This window comes from Dromaius novaehollandiae, chromosome 2 (genome assembly GCF_036370855.1).
Source record: "Dromaius novaehollandiae isolate bDroNov1 chromosome 2, bDroNov1.hap1, whole genome shotgun sequence".
NCBI classification, from domain to species: Eukaryota; Metazoa; Chordata; class Aves; order Casuariiformes; family Dromaiidae; genus Dromaius; species Dromaius novaehollandiae.
In genome coordinates this window covers 94,811,372-94,835,395 of record NC_088099.1, presented here as the reverse complement: position 1 = coordinate 94,835,395, position 24,024 = coordinate 94,811,372, and the positions used below count along the sequence as shown (strand labels likewise).

Genomic DNA, 24,024 nt, shown 5'->3' with positions numbered 1-24,024 from the left:
AAATTGGATTGTAATGCATGCGTTCCCTGAAGCTGACTCTTGCTCTTCATCCAGATGGTCAAGAAGAATGTTTATTAGATTTAAATCTTTTGCCTTTCTTTGATTGTTGGGATTTATATAACAAATACAAGACAGTCCTTGGAGTACTTGGATCCTTACTTTTGTTGAAATGGATTGTGTGCAAAATATATCATACAAGTCCTGTATGTACTCTGATGCACATATTGCAGCATTTGTCCCACCTGTAATAGACAACATTGTTATGTACAGAGGACTTTGGTTAGTAATGCAATGCACTTGCACAGGAAATCTCCGAACTAAGGCTACTGTGGAACACTTAACTTCATTCTGTTGTCATAAAGAATACAGTCAGCTGTATAAACTCTTGAAAATATATACTGCAAGATGAGGCCAGATATCAGGACTGAATGGTATCATGGAAATTGGACGCATATATTTGCTCTTTCTCTCTGTCACGGATGTATTGGACCTTGATCAAATAATGTAATCTCCCTGTGCCTCAATTATTGTATCAGAAAAACAGTATATGAATCAGGAGTTTTGTGACATGGCATTAATCACTGCATAAAAATGTTCTAAAAAGATGAAGTTTCATTTACTGTCCTCAAAATTCCTTTTTTTTTTTTTTAATACATACAGTAAGGTTACCCTATATAGTAAGTATAGGAACTTTGTATGTATGTGTGAAGGACTCATCAAATGTGTAGTAATTATATATGGGTACGTTATTACTTCTTTCACAAACTTCTGACCTTCATTATTTCTGTTTAAATATATAGGGAAACTCTCATCTACCACTGAAACACAACCATGTAACTGCTGACAATCAACGTTACTTGGGACAAACAGATTACAGAGAACGTTCTGGTTAGCAGGATCAAATTATCAGTTCTGGAACCTGACTGCAGAATGGGATTTTCAAAAAGTCATAAATGCTTTTGTGCACCAACTTGGCCAGCAGGTTGACTCCTTTTCTTTGCACAGGTTACAGCCCCAGCTTCTTGAATCACAGAAGTATCCTAAGGCTTCCCAGAAGTGGAATCCCCCTACCAAGACCAGGTCCTAGCATTTCTCCCATAAAATGTGCCTATCCTAACTGAAGATGGGATTTCAGGTAAGTCAGACTAAGCTGTTTCTCATGTTGGGAGTAAGAGCATTTTCAGATGCCAGATGTTTCCAAAAGGAACAAACCTTAAAACCCCAAGTTTTGTGATAGGAAGAACTTTTTAATAGGGAAATAGGCTTAGCAAAATAACAACTTTAGTGTGAACACCCATTGTATTCAAGATATAATGTGTGGAGGGTGTGAATTAGACTATAATAACTACTTGGCTGGGCAGCGGAAATCACGTGGCCTTTGGCATTGTGTTGCCTACCTGGGGGCCTACACCATTGTCATGTGTTATAGCTTATTTTGCAGGCTTTGCACAAATAGCTAAGTTGCTCAGTAGCTTTTGCAGGGAAGTGCACTGCATATTCATTTTCTTTTACTTAAGGCCCATCTGAGGTGCTTTTCTTTTCAGAGCTGGATTTGAAATTTTGAACAGAAGGTTGAAAACCTGTCAAGCCTGTGTGCTACTTCTGCTCTGTTGTTCTTGAAACTGAATTGCACTGCTATCATCAATGTTTTTTATGTGGAAAATATTTATTGTTAATTTTTTTTCCATTCATGTAATAACACAAAATAGTTCTGCAAATGATAATGGTGTTCAGAGAAACTTTAATTTATTGCCAGTTTATAGATCTGCCTGTAGCGAGAAGTTATCAGCCACATTCAAAGTCAAACCCTTGGGTATAATGATATGTCTGTAGTACCCTCTGCTGGCACCCAAGACATTTGAGGGCCACAGTGGATCTTATCACTAGATAATTCCATTGCACATCAGCAAAATTTATCCTCAGAGGTCTAAGAGGTTTTGCTGCAAAAATAATAAAATAATGTAGATTAAGAATCTTGCTCTGGAATCTAACAGTGCTCTCATCAGTTTACTGTAATATTAATGATAATAAGCTGGACTTTTTATTTTGATGCCTAGAAACTGTGAACAAAGTGTAAGTAAAGATCATGGCTTTAAACAGAACTAATAAAGCCTAAAAAGGAAAACACTTGAGGAACTGCATCAAAGATGAGATTTTCAGGAAGGTTTTAGGATCTAAGCGATTTAGTGTTTAAAATCTTTCTTTCTTGCTTATTTACAGTAGTATTAGCTGTAATATTCACTACCTTTATTATGCATATTGTGTACACAGAAACTGGACAACTGTTAGTTTGCCAGTTCTCAGAGCATCTTAGTATTTGATTTCCTTATTAAAGCTCAAATACTGGAATTCAGGAGAATCTTATTTTTTACTGGATTATTTTTAGAGCAAATTTCTTACCTTAATGGTTGTAGTGGAAGACTAAAATGTAAACTCTATAGTTTTTAAACTAAATAAACCCATAAAAAGGACAAAGTCTTACTGTATTTTAAATCTGTGGGCTTGAGGTTTTTTATCCCCCCAGGGCTAACAAACATCCTCTACATATGGGATTTCTAGCATATCAAGTACAGCATCCCATACAGCCTCAAACATATGGGATACTGACTTTTCCTTTAACTCCCTTAGACTTTATATATAGGGTTTGAGGCTAAAATATAGGAAATTACACAGCTGCCTTCCCCTACGTATTTTCTTATGGCTTTCTCCAGTTACTTAAATGCGTGACCTGGGTAGCAGTGAGAAAGCAGTGACAGCTGGAGAAGACCTCACTCTTTAGGGCACAAAACCAGCTTCTTGGCAAGCCTAGAGGGGATGAGGTCCGTATGTAAGACATACTGACAGGTAGTCCTATTGACTCCTAATTTTGAATGCTTAAAGTTAGCAATAACGAGTATATAACACAGGCTGCAGCTTAGTGTAAAGCTGCGTTAGCTAGGTTTCCTTGGAGCAGATGGAGTACAGGAAGCATCTTATTCATGGCAGTGTGAAACTCTGGGCAGGCTAATTTATCCTACTGCTGTAGCTAGAGCAGCATAGAGGCAATATGGGCTTATATCTATCAGGCAGAAATCACATGGACGGAACAGTATGAAAAGCACCATAGTGCCAGAAAACTGTGAGGGTTTTCTCGGATAGCCTTGACCTTTAAATTTGTACGAGTCAACCAGCCGCAGCCCTAAGGAAGAGTTTTTATAATTAGTGCCTGCTGTGTGTTTCTTTGCTAGTTGATGTCTGTTTTGTTAAATTCATCTCTACATGTTTGATTTTTTTCTACTTCAAAAAGAAGAGCTCTTGCATTAACAGAGTAGGAAAAAGCAGCATTGCCAGCCTTGAGAGCATAAGAACACGTAAGTTATGAGACAAACATAATGGTCTCTTTCTTTTTATTTGCCTTCTGGTTTTAGAAGCTGTAGGGTTCGCTTTTTCAAGAGTTTTCTTTGTAACCCTGAGGGCAGAAACTTCTGGGACTTCTGTTTGGTTTTGTTCTTAAATTAAGAATGTGAGGGGTTTTTTTTGTTTTCTTTCTTTTCATATGTTGTCATGAATCATGTCAGGACATAATTCTTTTCATTTTGTTTACCCTTTTTTAAACAGTATTCAAAGTGGAAATTTAGCCTTTATACATCTATATACCAGGTTTGAGCTTGTCAGTCTCGGATACCGCAATAGGAACTTAACTAAGAGTCTAACCATTCCAACTGATGTTTCTGTGAATTTTCTCACCGACTTTATTAAGAGCAAGATTTGCTCCTACCTGCTTTATATGAGCTATATAAGCAGTTGTTAGCGGTTATAATGAACTAGTAGATTGGCTTTGCTTTAATACGCTTCTCAAAGGGTGGATTCAAACTACAATTAGACAAAAGTAGATATAGTGTATCATCAACCCCATTTGATATAGTACCTGTATATGCTAGCAGTCCTGTGCTCACTGCAGCTTTGGCTCTTTGCTCTATTGGTAGTTCTGTGTTCCTCAGGTCTATGCTGTAATCTTGAATTCTTTTGTGATGAAAAGCACTGTCATCTGTCTGGTAAGACTCTTTCTTCACAGAAGGGAAAAAATAATCAAACAAAGTTTGGTAATAGTTTTGGATCCTCTTCAGCATATTTTCTCTTACTCCTTGTGGAGCCTTTAAAGTGACTTGAATGATATACAAAGTTGTTTTGCTCTGAACTTAAACTAGAAGTAGCTAGAAATTTAGGGTACTAGTGCGTGTTTGAAAGTAAACTTATCTAATTGGTAAGTAAGCAACAGTTCAGAATGCATTACACAGAATCTGGTGACTTCATAGTTTATAAGTCATGTTCCACACTGTAATACACAAACTATAAGCAAGTTTTTGATAGGTATGTTATGTATTACACGTCATGTATTATGTTATGTAAGAGCTTTTAGTAGTTATGGGAATATAAGAATATTCTGATTTTCTTCTTAAATATATGCTTCTTGCTGAGGTTCTAGGATGGGAACAAGGGCCTGTAGACTCACTGTGGAACAAACAGAGAAGGAACACTGAAATGAGACAGTCCCCCCCACCCCTTGCTTCTAAAATAATATTTTAGTTTAAAACTTGTTTTTGTAAAATGTGTTTTGGTTCACTTCACATCACATAATTTTCACTGTGTTTTCATCCCTTCTCTGCTTTCCTGCCTGTCTGGTTTACATTTTTATTTTAGTTACTAAAATAGTTTGCCACTTATCTTCCCTTGGCCAGCAGAAAGATAGGTGTTGCCAAACCAATCTCTTATGAAAATGCAATAGTTGTGCATATTAAAACACAAGCTACCATTGCACCATGTCTCCTAGTGCACAAGAAGTTGGAGTTCTCTGTCTGCCCTCAGACAGTACTCTCTGCTATGTATACTATTCCTTGTTGTAATTTATACGTTTTGGTAAGATTTAGAGCAGGATTACTTTACTATCTCCATGAGTTGACATGCTACTAAACTGGAATTATGTATTTCTACTCTGTAAGACATTTAGCAGATGACTTCATGTAATTTAGGTAAACTTTCCGAGATTGTGATAAAATGGTGACCTGGTGGCCAGACTTCAAAAGACAAATATTGCCCACAAACTTTTTGCCTTAATATGATTAAACAATGGTTTGCCCCAAATCCAATCACAAGTGAGTAGCCCTAACTGAGCTACCTGGGAACTGATTTCCATTGCATTTGGAGGTTGTATGAGCCTCACTTTAGGGAAGCTGCTCATATAATGAGTGACTACATATGGACTGATGTGCTTAGTAATTAAAAAATAATCTTTATTATAACTTAAATGTGATAGGAAATATGGTGAGTACAAATATCACAAAACTAAAGGCAAAAAAAAAATAGCAGAAGTCAGTACAAAAGAACACCTTGGAGAATTCAGCTCATGGGACAGATGTGTTATAAAAACCATAACATGGTTATTTCACCTTCTGTAAAAAGAGTCTGTACCCTTCAGTAAACAAGTAACCATTTTGAACTGTACAAATGTACTTTTTTAATTAAAGGAAGAATATATATTTTTATAAATATACAGATATGTACACTGTAACATTCACAGTAAAAAACCTGAAACAAAACAAAAATCCTGCCTGCCAAATGTGTTTGGCGCATAAGGCTTCTTTTTGACGTGAGTTGTTTGCAATCTTTTTTTATATAATTATGCAAATCTGGATACTTTAATTGACATCTAAATAGCATTTCATGCATAATGAACACAGTACAGGAACACTCTTCTGTTAAATTCTATTCATCTCTTTCTCTGTTAACTTAAGGCTCATAATCAACAGCTTGAAGCACTGTCTTTCATTTTTGCAGTGAGGGAAGAGAATGCATTCACCTCATACTCTGTTTATTACTGCCTCAAAGGTCCACTTTAGTTTGTTCTAATTCTTTATATTGAAATCACTTTATAGAAGCTATCATGCACTAATTAGAGTGCATGAAATCCAATCCTGCTTGCAACCTGCAGAACAAAATGGCTTTGGGGACTTGTGCAATTAGTTGTACTCACTTTTTCTTCCTGAAGGGGGTGGAAAAAAAAAAAAGCTCTTTACCTTTTGGTTTAGTTTATCCAAACCTACATGATTGCTTGATACCCCTAGCAAATCCCTGGATTAATGATGTTTCATTGTTGGAGGGCAAGAGAAAGGAAATAAAAGACCAGCAAAGGCATTTAGAATGAGTCACTAAAGTGACACCTCCCAGGGTTTACATAATGCCGTTTCTGGAGGCAAAACTTGAGGAAACTTGTTTTATATTTCATTATTGAGACAAAACTGAGAAAGCCAAGTGGTGTTCTGTGCTCCTGGAGTGTTGCTGGGGACACCATGAGGCAGCAGACACTTAGCTCATAGTTGAAGAGAAAGCTTCTTTGTAGTTCTGCTCAGGTGGCCTCCTACTTGTCCTTTTTAGATACAGCATCACATATTTCAAGCTTTCACAACAACTTAAAAGAAGCAAATATAATATTCTGTAAAATATATGAAGATGCCAGGTTTTAAAAACTCAGAGAAGTTTGCTGAGGCTGAATAACTGCAAATACATTATTTATTATGGATCAGTCAAGAAATTATTGTTCCCCAGCATCCAACTATTCCATCATAAGCTGCATAGAGGAGCCAAAAGGAACTCTATAGCTGGATCTTACATTTTGCTTTTCCTTAAAAGGTCCGTAAATTGCTACATTTCAGGACATTCTCATAGAATTCTTCCAAGTCTTCCTTCTACTTCCCATACTTAATTACAGCTCTGTCCTAGTTTAATGACTTAAATTTTAGGCAGGTTCTTTTCCATCTAAAAAGCTGTGGCAGCTTCCATTCCACGGCGACTTCCAACTTTAACAAATTCCCGAGGGAATCTGTCCAGCTGTTCATATGCCAGTCTCCCGTCTTCACCTGAACACAAAATATTAAAGCATAATAAAATATTATATCAGTGCCATACAAAATTTAAAATCCTGGATTCTCTGCTGTTAGAAAGCACTAATCTGCTGGTAACTTCTTTCCATTCTTAGAATTTCTTATATTGTTAAAGGCAACTTCAGAAATTACTTTGAAAAATTAAGTGTGCTCTGAATGTTCATATTATTTCTTATTTTATTCTCATGGTAGTTTGATGGTTTTATTTAGAGCAAAACAGAAGTAGATGTGGTTTGTATGATTATATGACAGTATTTGTATGCTTGTCTTGCTGAATAATCTATGTCTTTCAAGGTCTCAGCTGCAGCTGTAATACAGTTGAGGCAGATGATGTTTATCCCCTTTTCAATTGGACAATATAAAGTTTACCCACTTCTCACTTCCTGGCTTGGCACTTTTAAAAGTAAGTCTAACCATGTCTTTACTTATATGCCACTGAAAAAAAGGAAGTACTGTGTTTGCTGAATTTAACTATTTGTGCCTGTCAAGCCCCTGTTTCTTAGGTACTGTCATCTGTATGCACCTAAGTATATCATTAAGCCTAGTGTGTAGAATTGACCATTAGGAATCAAAAAATGTCTCTATAGATCACACAGCAGAATGGCAATACAATCTCCTGGAGTTTATGAATGTGACCATGGGTTAATTGTGTTATAACCTGAGCAATAACATGTCCAGCAGCAGAGAGAATTCCTGCTGAATTACTGAGTGCAAGAGAGTATGTTTGAAGAATTTGCATGATTAACATTAGAGAGGGATGCACCCATGGGGTAGGAATTCATGCATAGCCTGCAGAGTTGGGGGAGGGCCAGTAAAATACATTTTTTTAAATTTATATTGTAGCTGTGCCACTGAAGCATTGGGGCCCTGAAACTGCAGCCATGCTTCCAGTCACACGCTGATATGCAGCTAGATTACAGGTTGATGAACAGGTTATCTGTTGTCCCAAGGATAAATGAAGGTCTATGCAAGATGTCCGAGTTGCTGTGTGAAGGAGGACTTGCAGATTAGGATCTGTCCAAATAAGCATATAAAGATAATTTAGCACAAACGGAACACGTGGCAGTGCTAATGGCATTTGAGTGTGATTTTTGTTTGAATAAACTGTTTAGCCAATTAAGAAATGGAGGCTACGTGCATGACAGAAAATGATCAGCAGGAGAAGAATGTATGATACGCAGTGCGAGGTGTGCTGGTCCTGCCTCCTTAAGACTCTTTGTTACCAGGTCTCAGGTGGAGATTACGCTCTCTGAGATGCAAGATGCAATGGCTGCTATTCCAGGTCAGTGCAATATCACTGGGTTGGCTTGAGTCCCTGTTGAATGTGGGCCTAACAAAGGCATCAAATTCCAAATCACAACAGCCTTGTGATCTGCAGGATGAATGTGAAAGGAGGTTGTGATATACCTCAGAGAGGCATCAATCAGTGCACACATGAGCCTGTAAGATAGGTAGCTCTCTCTTTCCTTGTCCAACTTTTTTAAAAGAAAAAGTATAGTACAGAACATTTATACTTGTTTTTCAGCTTCATTATGAAATATTTCTGTTTGTCAACTTCTCCTTTGCTATTTTTCCTTTTTTACTTCCCTCTCCAAATTCATACAATTTAATTTCTCTCTTTTTTTGGTCCATTTTCATGGTTTTCAAAACCAATGATTTCTAAGAATATGTATTTTTAATCTGTTTGAGCGTTTAGGTAAAGTTTTATTTCAATTTAGAGCATTGCATTTGTATATCTTAGATGTCTTAAATAGCTGCTCTGTTTAAAAATATAAATAATATATATTGCTATAAAACATGTAACTCACCAAGTGAGAGCAGGGTTTCAGATGCCACTTTCCTGATTTCTTCATTGTCACACTGGCAGAGCGTGACTAGCATTTTAATACTCTCAGTAGCCTGGAAGGTGCAAAATCAACTGTATTAACACTACATATTACAACGTGGGTTTTATTCCACAACCCTGTGTGACCATATTAAACACTGTTTACACTTCCTTTCCGATGGTCTACCTATGCACAAATACTGCCTTGTATCTTTGAGCCTGTCTTGAAAGGGTTCATGAGGGTGCTGGCATAGCAAGAACTGCATGACAACATCCACCCCTCCTCTGTCCTCTCCTTCTTCATACAGGAAAAGAAGGTCTCTTGCCAGAGCAGTGACTAGGGGAAGCTGCTGGAGCACAAAGGTGGGAGCGCTCACGTTTCTGCAACACCAATGCAGGAAGCCCTATGTTTAAAACCTCACACCTAAGGGAGGTCCTGGGTGAGGCCTTGGTGGGGATGTGGGCAATGTGACTTTCAGGGTTTTCTTTGTGGGTAGGCATCCTTGGAGAAGGATATTTTCTCCTGCCAGTGTGGACTCCAAATTTTGTAACCTATGCGCTATATGCATAAATACGCCTGACCAGCTACATCTGCCACTTTTTACAGTAGGCTGTGCAAGGGGCTGTGGGACAAGGCCATAAATGTGCCAAGATATGGGTACAGCAGGAAGAAGAATGGGAGACAGGTGACCAGGGAGTGAGTCTCACCCTCAGCATGTCGAACTTGATGGGTCAGAAAGGCTGTTCTTGCAGACATAACTGTATCTGTATCAGCATTTTTGCTGGCCAGCCAAGTCACCTGAAGTTATTGCTGCAGGCTCCTCACTGATATCTGTGCTGACCAGCACTTCTACAGTTTTCCTTGCCTCTGCTATTTTGGGAAGAAAATAAGGAATAATTCTGCTCTCCTCTGCTGCAAATTTCAGGCCTACCGAGAGAGCAGCTGTCATAGTGTCTTTAAGTAGGTCATGCAATACTACAATGACAGAGTGAGTGAAAGGAAGGGCAGATATGACCCCTTGCCATGACATAAGGAAGAGGCTCTGAGCTACAGAGTCAATATTTGTATATGTCTTGTGTTCATGCTGGGAGCATAGGTATGTTCTGCAGTGCTCCTAGTCAGGACTTATCTACCACAGCCATTAAATCTCATCCCTCCATCTTGAACCTAGTCACTTGTGCTTGACAAAGGGCAAGTCTGTGCGGGGGGTGACTACAGCTCATATATTGAAATGAACAATGGAGCCACAGCAAGCTCTGCAAAAGCTGGGAGACACAGAGCGGGACCTTGAGTGGCTGATCTCCACTAGCTCCGTGCTGTGGGTGAGACTGCTACCAGGTTAGCTCATCTGCAGCGTTGGCTATCACCTTTCAGTTGCAGCATTCATATTCCTGAAATAATACCTTTCAGAAAGGCATCAGCTTTTTATTTAAAGATCTCAAAAGATGGAGATCGTTTCCCTCATTAGTATTTTTTTTTCTAGCAGTTGCCATTCTCACTGTTCGAGTCACTGAAAATGCACTGCACAAGTTCAATCTGTTTGGCCCCAGTTGCCACCACTGATTCTTATTCTGCCTTTTCCCAAGAGACCAAAAACACACTACTGTACCTTGTATACAGCAGAGGTGTAATGCCTCTTTATCACTGCCTATAAGAGATCCCTGCTAGCATCTTGTTCTAGGGAAAACAGTCTTTAATATCTAAGTGATATTGGACTAGATACTGAAGAGTATCAGTTTTGGATGCAGTTACATTCTAGAGGTGTCTTCTCCAGGGGGCAGTTTTGAGGGAGAAATAATCAGTCTGCAGTCTGTCTGTTCCATTGAATACATTTTTTGGCCTAGTGTCCAATACCAGACAGGCTTAGATAGCTGCTGCCTCCCATGGCTCTATATAGCCAGTGTAAGGGCAACTTTTTTGCTTTGTCACAGGAAGAAGTGCAGAAATGGCACCAAAAGCTAGCTGAAGACTCAGCGTTTAAGTGTACCAGTTATTTGCCAGTATGGTTTGTACTTCCTGCTTATACTCTCTGTGTGGTATCACAAAATGAGCTGTGACTTCTTTCTCCCTTTCTCTTTTCTACAGTTGCAAGTCATGTGCATTATAGCTAATTTTATTTTGGGAGAGGATGATATTTTTCCTCTCAGTCAGAACTCAATTTTTTTTCTGTTACACAGAAGTCAGTCTCCTAAAATCAGTATGATAGGGAGCAAAAGATGAAATGCAAAAGATAAACTTTATCATTGTCATATGCTCTTTCTTTAAAGTAAAGCCAAGTGCCACAGTTGAATTTCTTGTCTCTTACTTTGAGGTATCTCAGAGCCAGGCAAGCTGCTTTCTGCAGCTGGAGGTTGGGCTGGGTAAGTGCTTCACAGTAGTAAATCAAGGCCTGAAAACAGATCAAGAAGAGTATAACAATGAAAATGTTTGAACCTGTGTGGAGCAGAAAGGTGGAGGACAGAGGTGCTGCTGCCCTACTGAGATGCACAGCCCTTCCTTACTAGAGGACTGTGTGGGCACAAGTGTAGAGATGAGAAGTTCTCAGTGCAGCTCCAGCCCAGGCCACTAATTATGGCTCCATGAAGGTGTGTGGTCTGAGGCCAATTTTTGGTGAGCAAATGTTCACCTTAAAGTGAGCAGCACAATCTGGCATCCCTGAGGGCCTTTCTGCATAAATTGCCAGGGAGCAAATAGGCCTTGGAGTCCAAATAGCTTAACAGCTGACTCTTGAGATGGTCTCTCTAATATAGGGATAGTAATGAACGGGCTGGAATGGGCTTCAAAGGGACTGAGAATGACTATTACAAGGTTAGCACGAGCTGTTAGACCAGCTTACTGCTTGATTCTAGAAATCAGTAGCTATTGCAAAGCAAACAAAACCAGCATGAGCTGCAAATCTTAGTGGCAGATGGCTGCATAATGATCTCCATAAAGCCTTAAGGCACCTTGTGGTTTTTCCTTCAGGCAGGGAACCAGATATTGGCTGAGTGCATGTTCCAGGAGAAGGTTACATTTTTCCCTGAAATGCTGCTTGCAAGCTGGGAGGGTGAGAGGATGGTGTGAGATACCAAGAGGCTGCAAAAATGGAAAATGAAGTGGGTGGACAAAGAAAGAGGGGGCTTAATTGGCAGAGAAGTGCAGCAAAGAATGAGCTCCCTCTTCTTCTTCCCATTCTGCCACTCTTGTTCCTCCAGCTTCCTGTTCTTTCATTCTATCCTGACTGGGAACAAGAAAGATGTAAGAACAAGAGGATAGAAGGGAAAGGTCTCCCCTGAAAAGGATAGAAGTCAGCCCATAATTTCTTCCTCTTCTCTTTAATTTCTGTGTTTAATCTGGCCCTGCTTATCTTCTGTATCTGTGATAGACTCAGATCTTGGACCAGAATTCTTTGGCCTTGCAAAAGCCATCACAGCTGATCCTTGTTCACTCAAGGCAGTTCATCCTCTCCTGAACTGCCTTCACTCAGGTCAGTTCATCCCCCATAGATGTCAGCCTTCTTTGGAATAAAATCTCAGACCTGTCTTTGCACAGTGATGATGCTGAGGAATGTTGCACTGAAGCCAAGTCTGAGACAGCCCATCAGAAATGCTAAAATGTGCAAGACAGTGGGAGAGTACAGGACTTGCTAACTATTTGCACAGCTTTGGTTAGTACCTGTTTAGTATAATGGCAGGTAGAAACAGGCCTACATAATTGCAGAAAAATTGGACAGGAAACCCCTCTGGATCAGTTTAAATCAAATCTGGAGAAATTATTTTATACACGTAGACATTTGAAACCTACAGGCAGAAATTCATGATGTCATGATTATACAGGGTCCCTAGGTGATAGGCGAGTTTCTGCCACTTACCTTCTCCCTGAAGTGCCTGTTTTCTGCTGTAGCTGTCAAAAGTGATGCCACAGTCTCACTGACTTCATTTTTATTTTCGGTCAGAAGTAAAGCCAGAGCTCTCAATACTTCTTGTTGTGGTGGAAGGTTATTAGAATTTATTTTGGCCATGTTCTGCTGCAGTTTCCCATCTTTCACTGACTGCAGCATCTGAACCACAGAGGCTAGAAGTGCAAAAGGAAGAAAGGTCCTTGTTACTTGCTTTATCCTCTCAGTACTTCAGATTGCTCCTTTCCCCACTAGCAATCCTCAATTTTTACTACTCCCAGAAAGGACAGATGAAAAATCCTCAACTTGGCAATTGTCAGCATTGTGATGTGCCTGTATGGGACTGTCTGTGCTTTTAAGTTGGGCTGGGCTTCTCAGACCTCCTTCCTAAGGAGAAGGAGATGGGTAGATGAGCTAGATGGGACACTAAGGCTCACCCAGAGATATGCTATGTGCCTACTCATCAAATCTTCAGTTCTGCTGGAAAATGTAAATCCTCCTCCTAACAAGTGAAATACAGTATTCTAGTCAGTGTAATGACTTCCAGAGCATCTTTGTGATGCTTTTTTCTAAGCAGGTTGATGTCCCCCACCAAGAGCCAGGGCTCATGCAATTCAGAAGTGAATTGAAATGTCTTTTCCCTTCCAGGCTTTTGAGCAAAAGCTCTCCAGTGTGCTCCCAAAAAAGTGGAAACTACACAAGGTTCCTCAAACTTTCTCAAATGGGAAAGAAGAAAAATTTGCTTCCCAGGAACTGAACTTTAGCATGCTTTGTGGAGTGTCTGCTTTCCTCTTTAGATCTCAGTGCCAGAGCCTGCCAAACACTGCGGTGCTGTGATCTCTTGGCTCCTGAGAAGAGCTCAACACTTCAGAAGATCTGTCCATAAAGGATGATGAAAGACTGGAACTCCATCAAAGCCGTGAGCACAGAAAACTTCCCAGACCTGGGGCCCAGCCCAGTAGCACTAGCCTTTTCCTAAAAAGCAACTCTTTCAACATAGTTGTTTCCCATTCTAATATGGAAACAGAATATACTGAGGGTGTGAGCGCATCAGCTCTTTTTCTTTGATATGTACAGCTGTTTGGGTGCAGCCATACTTAGCACCCAAGGCAATTGCTTGCCTTCTTTTCCACTTTTAAAAAATCAAGCTAAGGGCTGAACTGTTTTGTGCTGACCTCAGAAGGACAGCAATATATTTCCCCTTTAGCTTCCAGAATTTCTATATCCTACCTTCTTTTGCAAGCTGCAGCAAATAGCTTCCAAGGTCATTAACACTATGGCTGGCAAAATAGTTGTAATACTGAAAGACTGTTATGATTTCTGAGGACATACTGGAGTAGAGGACGGGCTCTGTTCGGTCCAGGATCTGAGACACCAGAATTCTGAAGACTGCAGGCAGCAGACAAAAGGATGTATTAGTGAGAACAAAAGCTGATGGCAAAATCCCACAGTCCACTTGAAAGTCCAAAAGAGAGAATTGTATTTTCAAAGCCAGATACCTCCCAACATTTCTAATCTCAACTATAAGCACAGCTACTTTCCCTCTGTCTAGCCCTCATCCCTAGAGGATATCATCGTGAGCTAAGGACTAACTTCTGCCAGTTAACAGGTGACAGGGAGGCCCAAGTTAGACTATGCTCCTTTCTGGGTTGCACTAAGAATTGAAACCAGATCTTGCAAGGTCAGTGCAGCTTCTTATCCAATACAGTGTCCTTCCTAACCAAGTGGTATAACGAATCCCTAAACACATATCCACATGCGCTACCCAATTACACCTCAGTAATGCCACTGAAGTAGGGGAGACTTGCTTAGAAGCAGAATTTGGTTTTGCTTATTTTTATTTTCATATATGTGTGTGTGGCATGCAGAAGGCTAGCTTGAGACTTGTTCATGACTTGTGTAGCATGGGGCATGAAGGAAAACACAATCCTGCGCAGGCACCTGCAATATGGGTGCTCACATCTGTGCAAGTCACTCTACATTCCCATTATAGCCCATGGAGAACCAGTCAATATTACTGTAGTTTGAGATGTGGTACATCCCACTCCAAATAAGAAACTATATTTAGATAGACTTACTTTACTGTGTATGGATTTGATTCAAATGAGCTATAATGGGGCATAGACTGCTGGATATAATAGCATCTGCTCAGCACTAGTAGCTAAATTTATGAGCTAAGCCTAAGGCCGGACATCACTGAACTTTTCCCTAAATTGTCTGAGCCAGTTTGAACAAGGAGGGAAGGAGGAGAGAAGAAAGTAACAAAACAGCTTCAGCAATGATCAGTGAGTACCATAACTCCTCCTGGAGACAATGGGGAAACCAACCAAGAGCGAAGAAGCTACTACTTGTCGAGCAATCATTGGTGCAACAAATCAGAGAATGGACAGAGGGCTTAACCCGTAGGGGTATAAATACTCAGGGAATTTTCTGTTCAGGGTACCTCTGAGGAGGCACTCAGATCAAGCTGTAATATTAATAAAATCATCTTACAGAGAATTATTTTGTATCTTTTGGATGAAGTGGAAACCTGGAGTTGAACCCTGTTAAGGACACTGGATTGAACAGTTTCCCTACCATAGATGCTATACAGATACCTAAAATTAGGTGAGAGGATTTCTGCCTCACTGAATTGCCTATTAACCTGTATTTGGGAATAAATCTATTTTCTGCGTACTTCATAAACCTTAAAACAATGTTTTCTCTGCTGCTCACCTCACCTTTTTCTCCTATTCCAACCTAATTATTTTGGGCCAAAATTGTTTGAAGAGCTGTGGCATTAATTTTCAGATGAAATCTTGGAGCCACATCCAAACAGACCTCCATGGGGTTGGAAAAAAGCAACCAGAGTTGAGTAAAGCCCAGTAGAAAACAAATATACCCAATTTGTCTCCATTCTGATGATAGATATTAGTTTTTTGCAGCAGTTAGTACCTGTTTCTGCAAGCCCTGGACATTCTTCATTCACAGTGGTGGCAAAACTGATATCCAGCTGCTTCATCATCTTGTCTGCAGATGTATGATACACTCCTGAAGGACCAGTACATTTTGTCCAGAAAGCCAGTAATGACAGCTTCTTGTGAAACTCTGGAATTGCTGGAGGAGAAGACAAAATGAATGGTGAAAGAAAGCCTCGCTGAAAACATTGTGTTCCTAAAAATAAAATATCATAAGTGTGGAGGACTACTGACCTCACTAACTGACAGTTTTGTTTGATAGTTTGCCCTGTGTCATTAATTTCACAGTGCATGGTTGGGTGTTCACTCCAAGTTTGTAATGTGTTGCTTCCATTTGCCACAGTAGGATGTGAGAAAATTTGTTCCTGATCCAGTTCAGGGCACTGATGTCTCATTCTTTTAAATACCATGAAGTACTAGGGAAATATAGCAAATGGTCTGAATGCAGGACTCGGGCCCAGGAACTGGTCCTTGTCCTAGCACTGTTTGTGGCTTTAGGTAAGTCACTTAACTTTGCCTCTGTTTTCTGATTTAAAAAAACAAAAAACCAAAAAATGCCCAGGTGTATTTACCTATCCTGCCAGAGTCCTCACAGAGATGAATAACTGAGTGTACGTCAAACTTGTCCAAGGTATGAGAATAAACTCAACAAAAGCCATACAAATGGTTCTTTATTGAGATGACTGAAAACAGTCTTCCAGATAAACCATTCAAAGAGTTGTATTATATCTCCAATACTGTAACACAGATCCCATCTTTCCTCAGGAAAGAGAGGTGGAGAGAGAAGTGGGCTCTTTCGGAATGGCAGCATCCCCTCCCCACTGCAGCAGTTCCTTTTGCTGATCTTCTGCACGTGAAGCAGGATAAGCATCCCTATATTCCTTTCTCTTCTGCCCCTCTGTTTCTGGACACCAGTGCTTAGGCTAGAATAAGGCCTCTGACCAGCTTTGGTGACTGAGGCAGCATCTGTTTGCAACTGTGAGTCAACCCTTGCTACAGTGGGATTTCGTGTAGTCACAGTGTGCTCTATACAGTGACTAAGCAGATACACATATCCAAACAAATCCATGTTGGAAGGAACCCCCCTAACTTGTCTCTTACCATCAGTAAGGGAGGTGAGGTTTCCCAAGTTCTCAGTGCTGATCTCTGCAATATTCTCCATCACTAGGATCTGCCTAGATAGTTTATCCAGGAGGTCTCTTGCTACAAATGGTGTTTTATTGGAGAACACAATTTGCTGATGAAAACAAGTGAGAAGGGAGGAAAAGGAATCATTGAATTGGAAAAATTCAGAAAAAAAAAAAAACCCTCCCAACCCCCTGGCTGCTGACAAAGTGCAATAGCAAATCCATCATCTGGAATCTCCTTAACTTCAAATGTTTTTGTCTCTGTGATATTTTATGGTCCCAGTTGATAAGCATTATTGTGTATATTTTTAGTATCTACAGCCAGATCCAGGTACTTAAGTATTCAAGTAGCCATTTGCATAAGTTATTTCTGATTTATGTGCTCTGCTAAGCTAAAGGAATCCAGCTTTGTGAATCTTAAGGCCAGAAAATATTGTTAGTTTGATTTTTGCATATTACAGGCCATGGAATTTCAGAACATATCTGCCAGCAAGCATACCGTTAATTACTGTCTTTCTGCTTTGTTTCAGCTCTGATCAACTACCCAGGTGCCTTTATTAATTTGGTGCTTTCCCCATGCTAACATTTCCTGCTGCTGAGATCTGCATTTTCTTCAGCTGTCCACCTTATTCATATCAAATCAGCTCAGTGTGTGGACAGAGAGTTCCACCTTTTCTCCCCCATCTGCACATTTATTGTATACTCTTTTATTTAAGCCAAAGCCCTCTTCTTGTCCTTGTGAGACAGCAGTGTCTAACTCAGCATTAAGCATTGCTCTGCATTGCTTCGGTGGGGCCTTTGGAAACAAATACTAATTATATCTAACGCTGGAAAGTCAAACTGTAATGAGGAAGTTGCAGTATGTTTTAATTCAGCAGGAAAACTGTAATGCCTTTGCTTGCTATAGCAGCTTGCTAGAGATTTAAAATTACATTTGTTGTGCTTAGGCTCTGAAAAACCCTGCTGAAAGGTTGTGCTAGTCAGTCATGAGCATGGATAGACAATTTTGATGTCCCAGAGAGACTGTCATGCATCCAAGTGTTTGTTTTAGAGTCCACTTAGGGACAATTTTAACTGGAGATTCTTCTCCACATCATATGCAGAAATACTTTTTTTGCTTTTAAACATCACTGTCTGGGGCTCTGTTAGAGTAAATAGTGGAGCCATAGGCTTCTATTTCACCTCTGAAGACATGAGTTGACTTAACAGGGGACTACTCTCATTGAGGATCTCCTGGTGAAACCAGTGGAAATTTCTAACCCCCAGCAGTGGCTGTTTCCTGTGAGAAGCAGGTCTGGGGAGCTGCCCATCATTCTTCCTGGGCGGCATCTTAAAAATGCCTGGCAGTTTGCATGTCTGATCTATTCTGAGATGGACCAGGACTGAAATGACAGAGGCTTTTCCAGTTTGGGATGAGGGGTGTCACTGGAACAGCTTTTGGAGAAGTTTTCAAAGTGGTGGCTACAGCTGTCCCAGCGCCAAGCTCTCGCTGCCTCCCACGAGCAATGCTAACCTTGGCGGCCAGCTCATACCCTATGTCATTGGCATGCAAGTGCCTGGAGGAAAGATTAAAAATATATGCCCAGAATGAGCTGGGCCTGGTACCTGAATGAGCTGTGTACAATATTGCAAGTGCTTAACTATAGTTATATCAAGGCTGTCATTTCCTGTGGTCAGTGGAAGAGGACTGCCAGCAACACTGGTGCCAACACCCGTGTCTTCGGTGAGAGCTTCACTGAGGTGGCCTCTGGCTTCGGGGTGCTCTGGCCTGTAACTGTTAAGGGAGGGAGGTCAGTGAAGGGCTGAGCACCTCCTTAGCAGACAGAAACACAGGTTTACTCAAAGTGACTAGCAACAAGCACAGGAAGAATTGCTGAAAGCAGTGATCTGGAACCAAACAGCCCTTGATAAGCCAAAAAACCGTTTAATGAATACATCATATCACAAATTAGCAGTGATATCCTGACCTAGATGCAGAACGGTTGTATGCCCTGAGAGGATAAATTTCTTCCATGGTGCCCTGACTTGTTTGCCTTGAATGATGCAACACCCTCACCATCAAGTCTTTTTAACCTGCAATTATTATTGCTTGGTGGTGAAAGTGTTTTATTCCATCTGTAGATAAATTATTTCCCAAATCGGCCTGGATTAAGCAGCATTACAGTTTGCGTCATCTCAAGCATTAAGCTGTTACTAACAAATCTATCGGTGTTTTCCCAGTGCCAAATTTAATGCTCAGGGTAGAAGGAAAGGAAAACCACTGCTGGAATAAGAGACATGATGTTTTCATATGCTGTTTTAGGCACAATGTGAACAGTTTAGTTTGCCAATAGTTTCTGTAACAGCGTAAAGCTATTCCCACTGTGTTTTAAATCATTATTTCCAGCTTTGTCTTGTTGTACAAATGGTCCTCCCTATGTCTAAATGCAAAGCCCAGGCTCGGTCCCTGGAAAGCAAGTGTATACAGCTGCAAGTTGAAGTTTCAACACTTGCAGTCTTTTCACTGAGTCACACACGCATCAAAATTGGAAGCAGGAACCTGTGCTGTCTAGGGATGAGCCAGAGGGGAAAAAATGATTTTTTTGTCTAGTTTAACTTAAAAATTTTAGTTAACTCAAAGTTAGTTTGTAACTAACTAAAATTTTTGCTGATTAACCCAAATTTATGCTGAAGTGCCTGCTTAAAGCCAGATCCTTAAATCAGTGCAGTTTGAGCTGAGTTCAGAATGCCAGTTTAGCAAGCCACATAATTTTCAAAGTTTTTCTTCCCACTAAATCTTAATCTGGGAAGAGAATACGCAGTGAGATGATGGGAACTGAATGGTGCTTGCTTGTTTGTACTTGAAATCCTCTTAAACTGGCCATGATAAGCTGTGAGAAGTATATATAGCTCCCTTCTGAGAAAGCGTGGGGCCTTAGGGAACTGCGTTCTTCAGCAGCTGTTTTCCAGCTCTGTTGCCACGCGGGTACCTGCCAGGCATCGCCTCAGTTCTGAGGGTACAAACATGCTTTTAGGATCTAATGATTGAAACACAGCATCTTTAGGTCACATGACAATGACAGGCCACAGCACAAACAAAACAGGTTTCAGGGTGGGTTTTTTTGTTTGTTTGTTTTCTCAGAAAGACCAGAAGTGATGAAGGAAAAGGGCACGTAACACGCAGGGCCATGAACAAAGCACCAGTCATCACTCTTACATTCCAAAGGAAACCTACACCATGCTGCTTAAATCTGGCCCTGTGTTATTGTTACTGACAAGCTTAATCCACTGCAAAGACTCATTCGGCTAGAGAGAAAAGACAAGGGGAGGGGGGGAAAAACCACAGAGGAATTAGTAATTACATCCAAACCAAGGAAAGCCAGGTCCAAACCTATGTCAAGGAAGAGGCTCTGCCAGTACTGACATCTGGTTAATTTAATTCACCCTTCTCTTTTGGGAGATATATTGTACGTATTTGAACAGGAAAAAAATATCCTGGAAGCTAAAGATTTTGTATGCAGCAGCCACAGGAAACCCTCTGACCCTATAATCTCCTCAAGGATTTAGTTTAGTCTTCCTTGAATAATGTGTGTACCGGGATCCCCTGTTAGTGACAAAGAGCTAGTATGTCAGTTTTGCTTAAGCACAGCTGGCGGTTGCTACAAACTTACCTATTCTTCTCAATCTCAGTATCTGAAAATACTGAGTCTGCAACTCCTCCACCATTACAAACCTCCTCACCACCACCATCCTCATCATCAAAGTCAGAGGTGTTCAGGAAATCAAAGCTTTCTAAAGCACTTTCAACTGTTAGACTTAAACTGGAGGACCTGCTTCGGTTTACTGCTGGCTTGCACTGCAAAGGCAGAACGAACCAATGAAAACCCCAGATATTATCTACTACTGAAAAATAAAAAGGATAAAGCTTAAAACTTTCAAACTCTTCATTTTATTTTCAAAACTTCATTTTATTGAGTGTTTTGTTTCAAATCTTCATATTCATAGTATATACAATCAGTATCTGAGAACTGGAAAACCCTTCCCTTCTTCCTCCCCATCCCATCCCCTCCCCCTGCAAAACCCTCAAAGGTAGAATTCAGTATGTTTTATAGAAATGAGAAATATATCTTGAATCCAAGTGACACAGCTTTCAACATCTTCCAAAAGGAGAAGTGGCAATTAATGCACTGGAAGTTGAAAAGGGAAGGCATGTTCCATAATTGCTATTAGAGGTACAGAAGCTTAGTTCCATGTATCCAATTATACTATCAGATTTATTCCTGATGTAACTCCAGTGGAGCTTAGCCAGGAATGAATCTGGTCCCATATCTGCAGGTTAATGCATGTTATGAGAGAACTTTTGTGGGCTTTGAAACCACATGAGATCAAGGCTAATTAAGGAAAAGCCAATCATGCATCATCAGAGAGATTCCTAAGTGACAGAAAAAAGCTTTACTGTAACTTGGAGATTAAGAGTGCTAGAGAGGGGGGAACCATCCTATTGCACTGCTGGGAAGACACGTGGCGGAAGCCTTGCTGTTGTTGTAAGAAGTATCAAAGGCCTTGGTCCCATGTGGTGATTCATACAGACGCCCACAGAGTCACTTTCAGGGTCACCTTGCAGGATCAGATGCCAAATCAGCTACTTGAGGGATCACCTCCATCGGTTTGTGCAATGACTTCTGCACCCCTGGCACTATGTGATAATCTGATTAAAACAGCCGGGAGCCACAGGTGCAGTTCCAGAGCAAACCTTCAAGTCCTGAGTAAGAGTCAGGACTTTGACTCAGCTCGTAGAAAGAAATGAGTTGGCATCGAAGTTCAGACTCAAGGCCAGATGTGAACTCTTCTAGAGCTTGAGGAGGAGCTTGTGGAGTTTTGTTTCTAATTCATTCGTACATCTATAATTTTCATTTGTTAGCCTTTGTGATGTTTTACACCTTAAAATGACTGTACAATCATTAACTGATCAAACACTTCACAACATCGCTGTGATATAGGTAGCAGTTGTATCCTGCTCCCCCTGCAGTACTGACAGTTTTAGCTACTGCTCCTTTCAGGGCTGGTAGTGCAGCTTCTTCGGGCAAAAGCAAACAGCACTATACAAGCTTCTCATGTTCTCTTCCCATTTGATATGGCCAAGAGGGCTTTCTTCAGCCACATCTGGATTCCAGCTCAACCTTTTTGCATGTGGAGCCCGGCATTGCCTGGGCATTCAGCACTGGGGATGCTGAGTGTCAGTCTGCAAGCTAATCGATAGGCCACACATAACACAGATCTGGAAGAAGTGGCTGTCTCCAGCGTGCAGGAATCTTGTCTGCACGTGTTCATCCTTCTCTTTCCCTCCCCCCTCTCCCATGTCTGTCTCTTTGTACCTTCTGATAAAAGGAGTGTCAATAAACACTCCCTATTGCCCTTCTCCTGTTTTGATAGCTGATCTCTCTATACAAGCTGCAGAGCATCCAAGAAATTTAAGAATAATAGTACTGGTAGCCTTGCCTGCATGAACCAACTTGGGATATAGTGCAAGGAACAGGGGCTGTGGGCAGTTAAAAAGTACTTAATTTGGGAAAATACCATGTGGCTGCAAACACCAATGGAAACAAAGATATTAATCAAGTTTAAAAAAAAAATTAAAAAGGTAATGCAGAAGGATAAATGCTTCCTTCTTTCCTTCTCAGCTGTGTTTTTAAATAGTGAGGCTTAAACAGCTAGCAGACCAACCTGCATATGAATATGAAGCATTTGAAATGAGTATTTCCCATATAATACTCTGCACAATAATGTGTCATGAGTTTTTGTTTATGGGGCAGATATAAGTCACAATGATTGGCAGTAAACACATTAACAACACACATGCAAAACCCCTTTCTTCCTTCTAATTGAAAAACATGTTCTGTTTATCCTGGTGTCATTTAAAAATCTATGGGGAATAAAGGAAAAAGCTTGGAAAAAAGCCAGGAGATTTGGGAATGGCAACCTTCAGTGAGCCTTGTGCTCCTAAATTACTTTGGCAATTTACAAAATTCAGCTTCTATGGCTACAAGGCCTGATTCTCAGCTGGCCTTGCACAGCTCTACTGGGTTCAGTGGTGGTACGGCAAAGTACACCCACTGAGGATGTGGCCATAGATTTTAAAGGCAGAAAGTTGGCTATAGTTTGATCTCCTGCATGGCACAAGCAATGGATTCACAATGACTCTGTAGAGGATAGAATTTAATTACTCTCTTTTATGAGACCTTTTTCTGTTTCCCCCAGGTGCCGAGTAGTTTAATAGATCCATTGCTTGAGGATATAAGGTTATGGTAAGCACACTGCAGACAAAAGTTGTGAAAGGATGCTCCAGGCAGGAGCAAATCTATTGCTGCTGAGGAATTTTACTGATTTCCAGAAACGCTGCTTTGATGTTTGCGATGAAAGGGAAGAGATCCTATCCCCTCAGATTTTCTTTAGGGTAGTATTTTCCGAAAACGTACTCACTTTTAGGATGTCATCCAGATGCATCACTTCTTGGTCCAGGTCCTGAAACTCTTTATACTGCTCTTTATGTGGCTCCAGAGCTAAGAGAAGCCCTTGAAAGGCTTCTTCTATACTTCCATCGAGATAAGACTTATATCCTTCTGATTCCCCACTTATCGATCCCTCACACGGCAGCCTCTCTGGGGTCATGGGTGCCTCTGCTGACGTAAGCCTTTTCACCAGCTGCTTTGTGATGTTGCCCTCATAGGTATCCAGTTCCACCGGTTTTAGCTCTGAACCTTCATCTGTGTCCTGCAGGAGAGACACCGGGACACTTGTTTCTATGAAGACATGATCACTCTCGGCATTGGAGGGTTTTTGGCAATCTTCAGAAGCTGCCCTTGGAGTTGCCTTGTTCTCAATCACTGCTCCCTCTACCTGGGACATCAGGTCCTTAGGCTCAGAGACTGAGTCTCTGCAGGAGTCAGTGCTGCTACAGTCCAGGCTTGAGCTTTTGGAGGACTTGAGAGCTGGGTGTTGGGCAGGGGTAGCCATGATATTGGGGCTGGAACTGACATGGGCAGAAGAGGAGTCTGCTGAATTGGCAGGGGATGCGTGGTCTTCATAAGGCAGGTCGCCAAAAGTGAAAGAAAGAGGCCGCTTCTCAGTGGTTGCTGTTCCATTTTCAAAGACATCATCTGGCAAATTTGACTGAAAAGATAACAGAGACTTGTTAAAATAGAGAATGTATTTTCCATGTAGCACTAGAAAGAGAAAAAAGTAGTTTGTGGCTGGGAAAGAAAAATGCAAGGAAAGAAATTAAAGAAACACTCAAGATTTGAGAAATAGGAAAAGTATTTCAAATCCAACTTTTGCTTTCAT

At 40.7% G+C, this 24,024-nt stretch overlaps 1 protein-coding gene across 2 annotated transcripts in view; it reads right to left on the bottom strand.

Moving 5' to 3' along the window:
* Positions 1-5,249: 5,249 nt before the first annotated feature.
* RIPOR2 (RHO family interacting cell polarization regulator 2) overlaps positions 5,250-24,024 on the bottom strand; it is a 73,228-nt gene continuing 54,453 nt past the window's right edge. The window contains exons 13-22 of one of the 2 annotated variants that reach the window (XM_026115669.2): positions 23,164-23,853; positions 20,355-20,539; positions 18,310-18,478; positions 16,679-16,814; positions 15,555-15,716; positions 13,851-14,009; positions 12,594-12,796; positions 11,049-11,132; positions 8,726-8,816; positions 5,250-6,893 (exon numbers count right to left, since the gene is read on the bottom strand). In XM_026115669.2, the coding sequence (XP_025971454.2) occupies positions 6,793-6,893; positions 8,726-8,816; positions 11,049-11,132; positions 12,594-12,796; positions 13,851-14,009; positions 15,555-15,716; positions 16,679-16,814; positions 18,310-18,478; positions 20,355-20,539; positions 23,164-23,853 (1,980 nt within the window). In that variant the 3' untranslated portion in view covers positions 5,250-6,792. The remainder of the gene's footprint in view (positions 6,894-8,725; positions 8,817-11,048; positions 11,133-12,593; positions 12,797-13,850; positions 14,010-15,554; positions 15,717-16,678; positions 16,815-18,309; positions 18,479-20,354; positions 20,540-23,163; positions 23,854-24,024) is intronic. The other variant, XM_064506941.1, reaches the window with a different exon arrangement.